At 38.9% G+C, this 15,405-nt stretch overlaps 1 protein-coding gene across 2 annotated transcripts; it reads left to right on the top strand.

Annotated features, from left to right (window-relative positions):
• Positions 1 to 443: 443 nt before the first annotated feature.
• On the top strand, positions 444 to 15,094 carry lmx1al (LIM homeobox transcription factor 1, alpha-like). Of its 2 annotated transcripts, none has more exons than XM_023957490.2 (9): positions 444 to 743; positions 2,049 to 2,137; positions 2,834 to 3,023; positions 11,979 to 12,211; positions 12,442 to 12,605; positions 12,746 to 12,823; positions 12,928 to 13,048; positions 13,165 to 13,320; positions 13,451 to 14,382. In XM_023957490.2, exons 1-9 carry the CDS (start codon positions 700 to 702, stop codon positions 13,630 to 13,632), a joined length of 1,257 nt encoding a protein of 418 aa, XP_023813258.1. In that variant the 5' UTR covers positions 444 to 699; the 3' UTR covers positions 13,633 to 14,382. The 2 variants fall into 2 exon arrangements, with proteins under 2 accessions (XP_023813258.1, XP_023813259.1); XM_023957491.2 differs by having other exon boundaries at positions 519 to 743; positions 13,475 to 15,094.
• The last annotated feature ends 311 nt before the right edge of the window (positions 15,095 to 15,405 follow it).

The raw sequence follows: 15,405 nt of genomic DNA on the forward strand, positions 1-15,405 counted from the left end.
TTTGTGTGTGTACTGTCGCTGTTTTACCACAAGAGGGCGGTCTTTCAATTTGAGTGAGCACCATGTCAAACAAAAGAGGGCCAATCAACTGTTTTATTTGTTATAGCAGTGCTTTGCTTTTTAGACAACAGTCTCTTGGACTTCACCAAAAGCATTGACATCCTTGTGTCATTTCAGAGCGAAATGTGAAAGCCCACCCCTCTCCCCCTCATTATTTACAAAATGGATGCAAGTGATGTAATTTTCAATTTATACTCTTTCCCAGATTGAGGAAGTTTTGTGATTTGATGAGATATTAGGACGGTGATAGGTTTCTTTATTACATGGAGGAAAATCAATATTCACTGTGAGATCGGCTGCGCGCGTCTAAGTCTGTCTTGAACGCAAATGCAGGAAATCCTCCCCACTGGATTTATCAATAAGCTACATTATCGCTCATCTTCTCTCATCATCTTCAGCACCTTCTCCCTCCCTCCATGTCTGTCCATCTCCTCCCTCTGCCCCCTTTTTTGCGCTCAAAACAAGTCGGCGCGCACACACGGCTGTGGCAGAAAAAGAGAGACAATAGAGTGACTTTGGCTCATCATGGTCTTTGGATTTTTACTCTAGACGGCATGCGCGCCGCTCTGTGACGTACAGGTGGACAATCTGTAAACGCGTCTGTTCATTCCTGCGAGCTGAAAGTTTCCGCACGTTTTAATGTTGCCAACTGAGATTTCTGGAGGAGTGTGTTTCACCTCAAGGTAGGACTCCGCAGCTCACGCGCAGGTTGTCAGTGGAAGCAGCCGCGCGCCGCAAACCGCGCGCAAAGGCTTTTCCTTAAAGGATGTTTCTAATCTGGCTCCAGCTGTTGCTTATAGGGAATTGATTTGTGTCGTTTTATAAATGGCAGCAGGTCTTTAAAAGATTTGGGAGAAAAAACGGTGTGAAAATGAGATTGGAGTGACATTTAGTTAGGAAACTTTTTCCCATAAGCATTTTGCTTTGCAGACATTGGTGAAGGATATTTTGGTCCCTGAGAAAAAGACTGACGTGATGCAAGAATCAAACCTTTTAACAGATTGTACGTCAAAAATCTTTACCTTCTTTGAATAAATGTTATTATAAGCATCTTATTGTGCTTTTAAAATAACCTAAAAATCCCAATCCAAGCACATTTAACTTTTTAATGTATAAAAAAGTACTATTTTCTATATTTTTCCTATTTTTGTATTTTCCATTCAAATTCAATGTTCTCATTGTTTATAATTTGCCCATAACAAATTACAATGTCAGTATAACCATGCAGGAAACGTGCCAAATCAGATCATCTGTATTAACATAATAGAAGCTCAATTGATAGATGTGCTAGGATGAGTTAATTTATAGTTATTTTCCATCTCATGCATATAAATATAAATGAAATCAGTTCACAGTTTTAAATTCATGTCATTCATATTAACAATGCGTGAAATGTTCAGCTGTATTACAGCTAACAGATTTAGTGTAGAAAATTAAACAACAATAATGACAAACACATCCCCACACCTGCAGGAGAGTACAAATATTTTTCCTTCATTTGATTGAAACGTTGAAGAATTTATGTTTTATAGTCGTCTTTACAAAATAAAATGCTCGAAATTGGATTAATGCAATTTTAAAATCTATGTAATTCAAATGTCAAATTTGAGAAAATTATTTTCGTTTTTTCTTTAGTTTTTACTTTCAACCCATGTAATAAAATGCTGTATTTTGAAAACGAATTGTGCAATTTCTTTCAATTTAGTGCTAAAATTTAGTTGTTTTGTTGCTAAACTGTGTCTTCCTTTGAAATAATTATACAGTCTTTTCATTTATTTATTTTTTTGCTTTTTGCTTCACATGTTTTAGTTTTAAATATGTCGCCCCCATTAAATTGCGCATTAAAAAACGCACTGGTAGTGTGAGCGCACTGGCCTTCTACATTTTGTCTCACTTGTTCCTTTCTCAGGCCTAAATGCGCAGCAGTGCTTCCTCGGTTTTCATTCATAGGATTTCATTCCACATTTTTACAATGGTTTTTTTTTTAGCGATCACACTGAAGTAATGAGAGAAGGGATGAAAACAGAGGAGAGACAGCAGTCCTGTCTGCAACAGCCTCCATCCTCCACGCCTTTCGGTAAGTATGAGCGCTTACAGCACTCAAACGAGTTTACCTCCTGTTGTTAACACATTTGATCCGGATAGCAAAATATATATATATATATATACATATAAGAACGATAACCGAGCAAATTTACAATTTATTTCATATATTTAAATATTAAACTTGTATTGCAGCATCCATGAAAAAATACATATCAATTCCTGAAAATTTCTATTCCAATAAAATTTTTTCAGCGTGCGTAAGAATAAGAATTCTAGTCAAGAGCTAGAGAAAGCGTTCCAATTTGCAATTCAAAATGTGCTTTTCTTTAGGCTTTTATTGAAACCTTATCTGAATTTAACGCAGAGATCATATGAAGCATTTTTATAGCATACATTTAATCTAATTAACTCTTTCTTTTTATCTTTGCCATTTTTAATATTTTGTGGAAGGGAAAATGACATACTGCTTTACGCAACTGAAGAACTAAAAGTTGTGTCAAATCGGGGTTTTTCATATTTATTTTTATTGTATAAAAGTCATTTGGAACCAGGTGGAATAAATGCATGGCAGAAAACTCCTACATCGTTTTCCCAGCTTTTTACGCGACCTTGAAGCAGGGAATTTTCAGGAGTAAAGGTTCAGGTTCATGCCAAAAACCTCCCATGTAGGCTGACTTTTGTCTGCTCACTTTATCTCCGCGTCCGCGCGCTGCCTTGCTTTCACCAGGTCCAGATTACAGAGGAGGGGGAGAGGTGTGCGCGGGCTGCGAGTCTCCCATCTCGGACCGCTTCTTGCTGCGCGTGAACGAGCGCTCCTGGCACGAGACCTGCGTCAAGTGCGCCGTGTGTCTGAGCACACTCACCGGGACCTGCTACTGCAGAGACCGCCTGCTGTACTGCAAACTGGACTATGAAAAGTAAGAGAAGGAAAGATGGATTTCTGTGATGTGAACATGAAGGAAAAAATCTCACCCTGCAATTGCGCATTGATATTACACTGCAAAACAACAAAACCTCCCACTAAAGAAAAATGATCTCAGAACCTGTTGAACATTTCTAAGTAAACCAATTTTTTGATGATTATTGTGGAGAAAGGTTTTCTTTGTTTCTAAAGAAAGTCTTGCAGCCTCCAGTTTCCAAAAGAAAAAACTACTTTAAAGAGCCAAGACTCTGAAACAAACTATTTATGTTATTTAAATTAAAAAAAAAACTTTCACACTATTTCGCAGTCACACTATTATCTCACTGCGAACATGGTGACATAAAACAAGTCAAATCAAACAGGCATGTCATGAAATGCAAACTCCTTTTTTACAGAGAGGATCAAAATTAGGTTCTCCAACAATGAGGGTAAAAATGAAAGTTTCCTGATATTTGGTGTCTTCACAGTTTATTTTGTTTACCTAATATTTAGAATAAATAACAAATCTGTGTATATGTTTTTTTGAACGCTTAAGACCTTGCAGTCTTTGTTTCACTAATGCAGCGTACACCAGTCAGTGATTCTCTGCAAAGTAAAACAATAACAGAGCAAGCTGTTTCGTGCATCAGAAGAGGCTGTGGGTGTTTGATGATTCAGCTCATCTTTGCGGCCTTTGCATTTGTTTTTCCTTTGGTGCTTCAGTGCACGCTGTGGTCAGCTTGCAGGGGGAGCTTCTCAGATGGACAGCTTGAAGAGCAGCCCGCAGCTTGTTATCAATGTTTTGAACAGTGTCAGACGGCATCCAGCGTCAAGGGCTCCCCCACTGTACCTGACATCTGGATGAGAGATAGAGGGAGAAAAAGGAGCTAAAAGCCCCATTGTGTGATGTTCATCTGGAAAAATGAGTGGGGAAAGCGGAGGCAGAACCGCACTGATGAACGAACAACTGAATACATTTTGAGATTGGAATGAAAAGGGTTATTTGCTCTTCTTGTGCAATGACTGTAATTTCAGATCCAAATCAATAGACAGCAGCTCTTGCACTATGGTGTCGGTTTAGCTTTCTATACATTGCATATGCCGTGTTGCCTTGTTGTGTGAGTTGGTGCCAGACTTGGCACACAGGAATGGCTGTGACCTTCAGCGGATCAGCAACAATGTCTCTTTGTTTTCTCTGCAGTCTGTCCATCAGCGCCCTATACCCCCCCCCCCCCCATCTATAGCAGGTGTGTGCATTGTAACAGATAAGCTGCTCCAAGAATTTGTAAGAATTTTTGAGGAATTCATGCAATCATTAGCACATGCTTATTTCTCTTTTAGGCTTTTTTTTTCCAGGGCTCGTTTACATGTTGGTTCCAACTCTTCCATAAACCAAGAGGGACTACTCACCTGATGTGTGTGATTTAGTCTACAGTGGATTTGAAACAAGAAAATTCTATTTAGATTTAGCAGGAACGTCAACAATATAAACATCTTACAATCTTTTAAACTCACAGAGGTCATCTTTTACTTTTCCATGACTCGTTTGAACAATCACTTAAAGAACAATTTCTTGAGCACTGACACCATGATTTTTATTACATTAAGCCCATTTATAATGTTTTTATTTTGTTTTCTTTTCCTTAAACAGATTTGGTTCAGTGAAAGTGCATTGTTTAAAATATTGGTTGATTTTCAATTCCTTTTGCTTATAAATTGTGTGGATTAACTTATAATTTGGTAAAAATATGAAAGTAAACCAAAAAAATTATAATATGATAGTTCATAATTCCTTTAAACAACTGCTCTTGCATGACAAAAGTCACATTATATTAATCCACAATATGTAAACATTATTAATCGTTTAAAAGAAAAGCATAATTGCATAAAATTCACTGCTTACCTGCAATGGATGGCTAATTAGTTCATATTTTTTATGTTCATACATAAATGTGCGCATATATCTACATATTCATGTATGTTTAGGTGTGTGTAAGAGTACACACGTGTTCAAATAGCTTGTCTCACTCTATGTTGTGAGTTTTTGCCAAGTGACCATGCAGTGATCTCTGTTCAATAATGCAGAGCACAGACAGAGGGAAGAGTGTTAGAGTCTAAAAAATTTGATTTTAAGCCCAGAAGTGGAGCCTCTGCTCTGTGAGAAACAGGTCACCAGGGTAGATATTCACTAAACCGTGGGCTTAATACCTCTCGTTGCAAGGTGGATGGCACACAACATCTAAGTTTACAAATGCTCTTGCCAAAAGGAGAAAGAGGGAGGTCCCACCCCAGAACCACAGTTGTAGACTCATCCTCCACCGTCTGGAGTTAGAAAGAACTTGCCTCTACATCTAAACCCTGTAAGTGCATGTTTCTACGACTAAAGATAGCAAAAATGTAACTTATAAACCTTCTTCACAATGCGCATACACCCCACCAACCATTTCTCTCCCTGTCTCTCGATCGCCCACCTCATTCATCACTGTCTGCTTTGTAATAACATTTCTCCAGACCAAACCTCATTTCCTTCTCGATGAGATTGATAGCAGCGATGACACCAAACAGTTTATCTCCTCGTTTATTCGTTGTTTTCTCTTAATCGCTCCACCACCCGCACCCTGCTTAGTACCTTTGTGTCTCACGAGGGACATGGGTGGAGGTAGGTGGGAGGTTGATTGGAGACGGTGCTAATTGCTGAATTCTCTAGCTGTCCTGCGATGACAGATCTGACACGGGGATGCTTTGAAATGCTATTACAATTATGCAATGACGTGTGTGATTGATCGCAAAGCCTTATGCGTGTCAGAATTTACCTTAACTCATCTACATGACACGTGTTTCTAAATGAGTAACAACGCATAAGTTTTTTGATCATTAAAAAAATTATAGTGTTCATTTTACCTGGTATGTGACAAGAGAAATACTTCAAAATGTTTTTAAGAAAACATTATTGAGAGTTGTAGTGACGATTTATACTAAAGGGTGCTCTTTGACATTTTCAGATAAGAAACTACAGTTTGACCTTCACAGGCTACTATCATTTATTCCTGTTCAACTCCAAGCTCACACGTTCATACACTCCACTAATCATGGCAGCAGCTCTATATATTTGGTATGTTTACGTGGTCGAGATGACCTGCTAACGTTTGGATCAATGACCAGCTGTTGTAGAAATTGGATTTAAGTGGCTCTTGAGGTTGTATGATTGTTGACGCAAGGCAGGATGGATTCATGTGTTCGTGCTGTTTATGCCAAACTTTGACCCTAATATCTGAATGTCACAGCTCAGTCAAAAGTCAGGAGTCATTAGACCAGTCAATGTTTTCCTAGTCATCTATTGTCTATGAACAGGTCAATGCAGCCTCAAGTGCTTTTCTTAGCTGTGTGCTCTTCTGGTTCTTCTTTTGAAGACCCACTCCGATAAAAATGGTGTTTTTGGTGTTTTAGCGTGTTGTTGTGGCATTTTTTACAGACAATTAAGCTTGAATTAAAATTTCTGAGGATTTCTTTATTCAAATTGATGTAAATCAAGCAGACGCAAAAATGATGTTTGAAAAAGAGCTTATTCGTTATATAGAAAATGCACTGGGTGGGCCAAAAGCTCCCTGTTCTTTTCCATTCTGCTGCATCCACATGCAGACAAATAGATCCATGTACGTCTTAATTTTTCTCGTCCGAGTTGGCATCTGGCTCAAAACACTACAGCTGGATAGGTCCGATATTGCTTCCCGTTTTTGTTGCACTGCTAATGTGAGGTTGGGTGTGTGAGGGGCTGTCAGCTAGTGAGAGAGCATAAATAGATAGCTCAGTTATAGGTGACAGGAAAGGTGGGTGGGTGCGCTCTCCGTCAACAGTCCCGTCCACCACTCAGAGCCAAATTTCTAATGAACGACTGCCACTCTGCAGAAACTACGTCCTAGAAAACAACAGTTTTTTTCAATTTTGGCTAAAAATGCCATAATCATGATTAAAAGGCCACTGTAACACTTTTAAAATAGATCAAAAGTTGTGGTGTGGTGTGCTTTCAGAGGTGACTTGTGGTAAACCTGGAATTTAACCAATGCCTATAAATTAGCACAAGAAAAGTAAAGGAATGTAAAATAAGAATACAAGTGACTGCTGTTGCCTCTCTGTCAGCTGGAATCTGGTTATTTTCTTACTTCTGACATCAACAAGGCATTTCCATCCAGAGAAAAGCCATTCCGAGGGCATTTTTTTCCGACTGTTCTCTGTAAACTGCATGATGTTTGCATGGGAAAATCTCAGCTGATCAACAGATCAGTAATCAGACCCGTTCATTTGGCGCCACCAGCAAAGCCACAGTCAAAGTAACCTAAATCACTTTTCCCTCCCATTCTAATGTTCTAACAGGTCCTCTTGACTACATCTACATGACAAAATGTAATGAGATGCTGTCGCCTAATTAACCGAATGGATGCTAGTCTGTGTGCAGACTCAAGAGTCCTTCTTTCAGAAACATTTATTTAATTGGTTTTACTTTTCTAGTTTGTTTTTAATTTGAGTTTTCAATTATTTTCATATTAAACAACAGATAATTGTGAATGAAGCACTTAGAAGTATGTTGGTGTGCCTTAAGATGGCTCTTTTTTGCATGCTGAGATGCCAGAGCTACTGTTTGCTTTTTAATCTCCATTCTGTGGATTTGCATTCAAAATCATACACTGAAGCGTACAATGCAAGCACCATCATACTGAAGAAGCTCACCTAAACTACAACTGCGGCTGCTTTGCTTAAACAGCTGGAAAGAAACTGAGGACACTGACTCAATAGAAAAGCTGAGGAAATCATTGGATCTGATAGTATGAGTCAAAGAGTGTCAGGAAGCAGTCTAAGTCATGAAGAATGGGTTCAGAATGGTGCAAGGGAGGAAAAAGGAGACAGATTTTTAGAAAAAGAACAGTAGGTCTGATTTTTATCTGGGTTTTATCAGTATGTGTTAGTTGGAGGTGGGGTAAAATTGCCACTGTTTTTGCATAATGTGAGATGAGACCCCATCATCTTTCCTCCCCCACAACAATTTTGTAACAGACAGCTAATAAATGTTTCATGGCAGAACAAGCTGCTCGCCTTGGCTTTATTAAATCTGAGATAATAAAAGCAGAGAGGGAGAAGAAGAAAAAAAGAGTCAGAATTGGGGGTCGAACCAGAGACGGAGAGATAGGGAGATCAGCGTAGACTTTTCTCAAACCAGCCGGCTGTATCTCCTGTTTCTGGGGCAACGGGCCCTGCTGTCCCCCGCCACCCCCCTCCCCACCACTTCCCGCTCCACCAAAGTCAGACAGGAAATGAGAAACGGGCAGACAGGATATTGCGTTCTGGTGGCCTGGGGATTAACTGTTTTATCTAGACTAACATACACCCACTCACTCCTGCTCACAAACACACATCTATATCCTGACACATAGCATTCATTCTTGGCACCGTCAGGTGTAAATCATACATTACATGTCGAGAGACACAAATCAAGACCACGAACATCACATAAGCTTATGGTTGCAACTTTGGCCAGTTGAATTATTTCAAGCATCAGCTCTGCTCTCGTGTAGAGCCGATTATTATTACCAGTTTAGCAACTTCCAAATAAAGTTGCAACATAGAACTGTATGTTATTTTGTTGTGGTCATATACAGAAATGTTTTCATGATGTAAGCTAAAATAATTTAGCTACTTCTTTCAATTATGGTAAAAACTTGTTATGCAAAAAGGCAAATGATGTCAAGGTTTAATGTGGAACCCAGATAAGAGCATCTGTCAGGTTTTCACTGATGTTTGCACCTTATCTGTGTCCACTAAGTGTATGTTTGCACTCAAATTAGCTATGGGATGTGGTAATTGTAAATATATACTGTGTCACACTGCGCTTGTGATGGTTTATATACAGACCAACATGTGTGTGCATACAGTACATGGATTATATATACAGATATATTTTATACATGTATGTGTACGTATGCACACGCGTGTGTGTATTTTCTGTATGAGTGAGTGGTGGCAGGGTAGCAAGTATCGTGGGGAATGCTGGGAGATTTTAATAACACAGAAGCAGTGCAGGGAGATTTAATAAAAGGAGATGATGTGATTACTGAACCTTGGCTCTGAGCCATCTTGCTTCACAGAGCAATATCCGCCAAAAGTGTGCACACACATTTAAACATAAGCACAAACACACACACACACATCTGAGAAGCACCAAACAGAATACAACTTAAAATATGAATGATGCTTATCATTTGTTCTCTTTTGCATGCATTTCCTGAATCTTTAGATTCACGTTAATTTTCAAGGAGCATCATTTATCACACGCTGTGGTCATAAATGTGGGGAATTTAAAAACGAGTGTCTCTACCATTTTAGATCACACATTGAGGGCATGAACTGCATTTTAAACTATTTAATGGGTAGCTTTAAGCTTTAAGGTAGTTATGGTCTACATTTTTTTGACAATCTATGGCACAATGTTCCTGAAGGAAGTGAAGCAGTTCGTATAACAACACTGTAATTGCTCTGAGACACATACATATTTATGGAATGATTGTATTCGGGTCCAGACAATGTCAAACTTGTCAAGGCTCAAAGGCAAAACAATGCCACATGACACAGCTTAGAGAGATGGCAATGATTCTATTACTCTGTGTGTCTGGGATTCTAAGGAAAACAAAAAGAAAAGACATAACTGTGGCAATTATATACATTGCAGCATCTCTACTTGCATTTTTTAATTTGATTCCTTAATCGGTGAGCTTGTGTTCTTGCATACTTTCTAACATCACCGAAATCCACTCCTTTAAATTGAACGAGTTGAATTATGTATGGTACATAGTCTTCTGTTGATCTGCATTTGCTTCTTTCTTCTTGTCAGCTGTGAATGAAAGTAGGATTTCCTGTTTATACAAATTAAACAAACAAGAACTTTTTTAAATTCAAGGTATTTTATCACCGACTAATGCACAGATGGTTGGTAATGTCTGCCCATTTCTAATTTTCAATTTTACCAGAAAACAACAAACAGTTGACACATAATAAAAAGACTGATTAAAACAGGTCCACTGCGTTTAATATATTTTTCTTTATCTTTACAGCCAGTATTTTAAATAAACACGTCATAAATACTACCCAATAAATGGGTGCTGGAAACTGCATGGGCAGATCATATCAATTTGAGAGAATAAATAGTCCACTTCAAATAAACGACGGCCATTTATCCTCCACATCCATAGTGATTTTTTGGAAACTGCACCCTGGTCAGGACCATGTGTGAATGATACTTCTATTAGAGGGATTAGACTGATCTACTTACAGACCCCCCTCTGTGGCAGTTGCCCCAAGTTGCCTTCATTTGCCATGTTGAGTAATTCCTACCGTGCTGTGTGCACCCTAATTAGGGATTGTGGGACTTAACCAGTAACATCATCAATCTTATGTCAAGCAGCCCTGACAAGTCAGTTCTGTTGAGTACTGGTAAGAGTCAACGGAAGTATTTAAGGTACTGAAGTAGGTGTACAGAGTTCATCACTGACATCTATAAGATTTACAGGATATCATAAATAACATTTTGGCTTAAACAAACCTTTCAATGCTGCATCACCTCTCTGCAATGCATTGTGGGGTTTCTGCAGGTTTGAAAACACAATGGCCTTTCACAATTTCAAGTATCAAGTTAGCGACACTGTCAATTGGGAAATTCTGTGCACGTTTGGCAGATGGATTGAGTAAGATTAGCTGTAGCAGCTGCGTTTGGGACAGAATCAAAGATTAGGAGCTCTTATGTGCAGACCTGGCTCCTTCTTTACACTCCAGATTTGGGCAGCAACACCTTCCTATCACTCAGTCAGGGAGCGTCAACACTTCGCTTCTCTTTTCCTCCTCCCCCACATTACCTCCCCATTCGTTCTCCCTCCCTTTTCGTAACTTACCAAGGTTTGTGTTTTGTTGTGTAGTTTCCGTATTCATGTACCATTATCAATTTTACACCTACAACCCCAGCTATCGGGGTATTATTTCCTTTGAATTGGATGTTTGATTTAACAGCTATTGCATGTTTGCAGATGTGTGACTTGACATTGTTAGTGATGCCTTGATTAATCACACACATAGATAGTAATACTCTTACGATGCGTGTGAAAATGTCTGTGTGCATGCTTTTGCATGTGCAGGTTTGTATGTGTGTGCAAGCACCTAAGTTTGAGCGAGTGATTTGTGTGCATAAGTGAGAGGAGAGAGATTAACCCCATGCTATCACCAATCCTTGGTTATGAGTTTACAGCGTCTGTCTGGCCATCTCACTGTTTAAACAACAATCTAATTAATCCTGTCTTTATTAGTTTCAGTGAACTGGGGAGGCGGGCTGGGAGGGCATGAGGGAGAATTGGGAATGCTGGCAGAAAATACTAAGGGAGGGGGAGGAAACCAAGTGTAAGAACATGGATTTGAGAGGAATTTAAAGGCAAAGACTTGGGCCAAGTGAATAGAGATAGAGATGAGAAGAAATTGCAAGGTCTAAGAGAAATTGAAGGATTTTTGTATCGCACAGGGAAAAAAATTATGGGACAAAGGGAGAAAAAAATAAAGATGTTAAAACTGTGGAAAGTACATGATAGAGAATTGTTGGCTTTTTTGCATTTTAGGATTTAAAATGCTCTGTTATAATAGGCTAACTACTGCCACCTACTGTTATATAGTGAAAAAAGAACAGAGCTGAAACAACCAGTGCCTCTTAACAATTGTTTACCTTGCTGCTCTGTGCATTGTGTCATGGCTTTTACAGCTTTTAATTAAGAAGCCACATTTGTCTCCAAATTAAATGGAGCCAAGGGTGAATGGTTCTGTGCTTTTACGCCCACCCCATCTGTAGTTAATTCACATTTTCTCTGCTTTTCTTTCCAGTCATTGTTTTTTGTTTCACTATAAACCTTTTTGTTTTTGTGTTTTTCCTACTTGTTTTTTTTCCCAGGCTCTTTGTGAGGAAATGCAGTGCCTGCCTGCAGGTGATCGGCCGATCAGAACTTATAATGCGTGTTCTAGGCCAGGTGTACCACTTGGGGTGCTTCAGCTGCTGCGAGTGTGAGCGCCGGCTGCAGAGAGGTGATGAGTTTGTGCTGAAAGAAGGCCAGCTGCTCTGCCGCATGGATTATGAAAAGGAGAGGGAAATGCTGGCTGCTATTAGCCCAACACCAACTGAATCAGGTGAAAATTCTAACTACAAAAACAGTAACGCAGGTCCAGGTGGTTTTCAGTCTCAGTCATTTTCCTCAGAATCATCAAGCAGCTTCTCTGGAAAATTGTGGTTTTCAATTTAATTTTCGAAGATTGTACTAATTCAAAACATCAGTTCATACATAATAAAAAAATCATTATTTACAAAAAAAAAAACCTGAATCTTATTTAATAGTTTTGTCATCTACTTTCTCACTCAGTGAAAAGTGAAGATGAGGATGGCGGAGGAGGCTCTGGCAGTGGAAAAGGTGGGGATGAAAGCAAGGAGCACAAGCGCTCAAAACGGCCACGCACCATCTTGACCACTCAGCAACGACGAGCTTTCAAGGCCTCCTTTGAAGTGTCAGCCAAGCCTTGTCGGAAAGTGGGTGAATCAACTTTTTATCAGTGAAAGTGACACAAAATATTTTTTTTTACCTTTTTCAAGCAAGCACCATTATTTTTGTTATTGTGTAAAGCTGTAACCAATGCCTGTATAATCAAAGAAAAACCTCTAATCTACAGGTCAGAGAGACACTGGCTGCTGAAACTGGGCTTACAGTCCGTGTTGTGCAGGTGTGGTTCCAAAATCAAAGAGCCAAGGTTTGTCTTAATAGGTTTTTTTTTTTTATCATGAGACATGCTTTCTTTTACCAATCACCTTGCAGAGAAAATCCATCCAAAATCCACTTGGTTTTGTGTCCTAGATGAAAAAGATAGCTCGCAGGCAGCAGCAGCAACAGCAGCAGCAGCAGGAGCAAGAGCAGCTGGGGGGGACCCGAAGAGGACCCAGCAGAGGGGGCCGCCAAAGCAATGATGACAGTGAGGGTGCGGAAAAAGGAATAAAGTTTCAAAAAGGAAAAAGGGAGAAAAAATAAAGCAATGTAGAACAACAAAACACAAGGATATAGTGGAACTGATAATATTGATTTCCACTTTTACAGATGGGTCTAGTACTCATGGCATGGATGGGATACTAGGATATCCATCTCTGCCAAGACAGCAACTACTTTCACTGGATCCCAACATCTATGCTGGAGAGCCATTTCGACATGGGCTCACACCTCCTCAGCTGAGTAGTGAGCAGCTCCACTCCTATGGTGAGGCAGGAATTTAAAGCTTGAAGTTTTCTTTGAATCAGAAATGTATATATAGTCTTCTATTGTCATTATAGTACATTCATATTTATTTCAATTAGTCATATTCTTGTTATTTAATGTTCCATTCCAGATTTCTTTTTTTTTCCTGCTACAGAATCTGAGACGGTCTTCCATGATTTGGATAGCGATGGAAGCCTTGGTCACCTTGGTGACTGTCTCTTAGCAACAGGGGAGGGCGGCCTACTCCCAGGGAGAGTGGGAAACCCCATTGATCGTCTCTACTCCATGCAGAACTCCTACTTTGCCTCTTGACCCTTATAAACTGTAACCCATTCCCCTTCTGGTCCACCGTTTAACTCAGAGATGCAGCTAATCGAATCTGTCAGTCAATCTGCCTGTGGGACCTTTCTCTAATATATGGGCAACATTCAAACACACCTCAGATTTTTTTTAAGTGGTAGTTTACATCATCCTAAATTGGACGTTCATATTGTAAAATATCCCCACTTTCCTTCCTTGGAAAAAAAAATCACATGCTGGAAATTCAGACACTGTAAATGTTTAAGACAACGGACCTCCATTTCTCCAGCTGTATTTAAGTCATATTCTGTGAAACATCTTTCAAGGCACTTTCCAACAGAAAAAGCCTTATCAGTGTAAATCAGAATTACAGATAAGTGAAGCTGTGAGTTAATTCACAAATCATTTAGCACTGATTTAGGAATCCTAGTGGGTCTTATGTGCAGCTAAGATTCTAAATTTTATTGGTAAATTTTACAACTATCTGCGCTTTGTCTGAATTATTTTATTAATGTGTGAATGATTGCAGCATATGCAATACTGCATATGGCTTAGATTACAACTTTGCTCTCAGGTTAGTGTGTATGTTTATGTAACCTGAGCCTAAACTCAGGATTTTGTGCTGGATAGAATGGCAGTTTAATTTTTCCTTGGATTTCAAGAAAAAGATTGCAAAGCATAAAATAACTATTATTTCAAACTACATCCTTAGATTATAATGATGCATGACAGCTATACTGTGGACCAAAAAAAAAAAAAACATTAGCTTTTAGGAAGGTAAATGATGCAACAGGGTAATTTAAAGAGCCTTATGTAGTAACAGGGTGACATAAATCAGGCTCGTTGTAGTTTTCCCTTTTCTTTTCATCCACTCAATTGCAACCAAAATATCTATTATTCTCTAAATTTAGGCTACTGGGTACATGGTGAATTATTCCAAATGTAAATGTGATAAGTGTGTTACAATTTATTGTTGTAATCACTTTCTGCAATGACTTCTTTAAAAAGAAATCATATTAGATGCTGTAGAGTAGATATTTTGTACCATCTGTGATAATCAGCAAATATTTAAACTGTCGCATGATGTTTACGTGCAACACAGTAGATCTGAAGCATCCAAAGTTGGAAAGCAATGGTTCCAGAAAGCATCATTTTAGTCTTATGTGGTGCAGGAAAAATAGGATTATGGTGATACTTGTTTAAATTAAATGCCAGTGATTGGCTACAGCCTGTAATATTTTATGGCATAATATTTGACTGACTCAGTGTTTTTACAGTGATAATATTGTAAATGTAACTTATTTGTGTGGTATTAGATGAGTTCTTATTTTACTTTATGTTCAGTGACAACAAGGTGATGTGCTTTAAATGTAATGTTGCTGTATCTTCAATACAATCTACAGTTTTATTGTTTACATACAGCCGCCTTATTTGTCCCAAACACAATAAATGAATAACACCCATGTGTAAAGAACCAATGAGATGCTTAAAAAAGAATATAATCTATTTCTCCTGAGTTACTCCCTTCAAAAGCTTTAATAATTGAAGCAGAAAATGTCTGTTCTGCTTGGTGGTCACAGGGTTCATTACTCAACATCCTCCCTCTGTCTCTTTCAGTAGTCCTGCTGATTAGAGGTGAACTCTTCTCGTTCCTTTTCTTCCCAGACTCCCTCATTTTTAGTCATCGAATAGGAAGGAGAGATTGCATGGGAGTAATACATTCCAGTTTAATATTTGACTGTGACTCAGACTTGCAGAGGGCAATGGTAGGAGGGACTGACATAA

The sequence above is a fragment of the Oryzias latipes genome, chromosome 8 (assembly GCF_053564925.1).
Source record: "Oryzias latipes strain Hd-rR chromosome 8, Olatipes_Hd-rR_3.1".
In the NCBI taxonomy this organism is placed as follows: Eukaryota; Metazoa; Chordata; class Actinopteri; order Beloniformes; family Adrianichthyidae; genus Oryzias; species Oryzias latipes.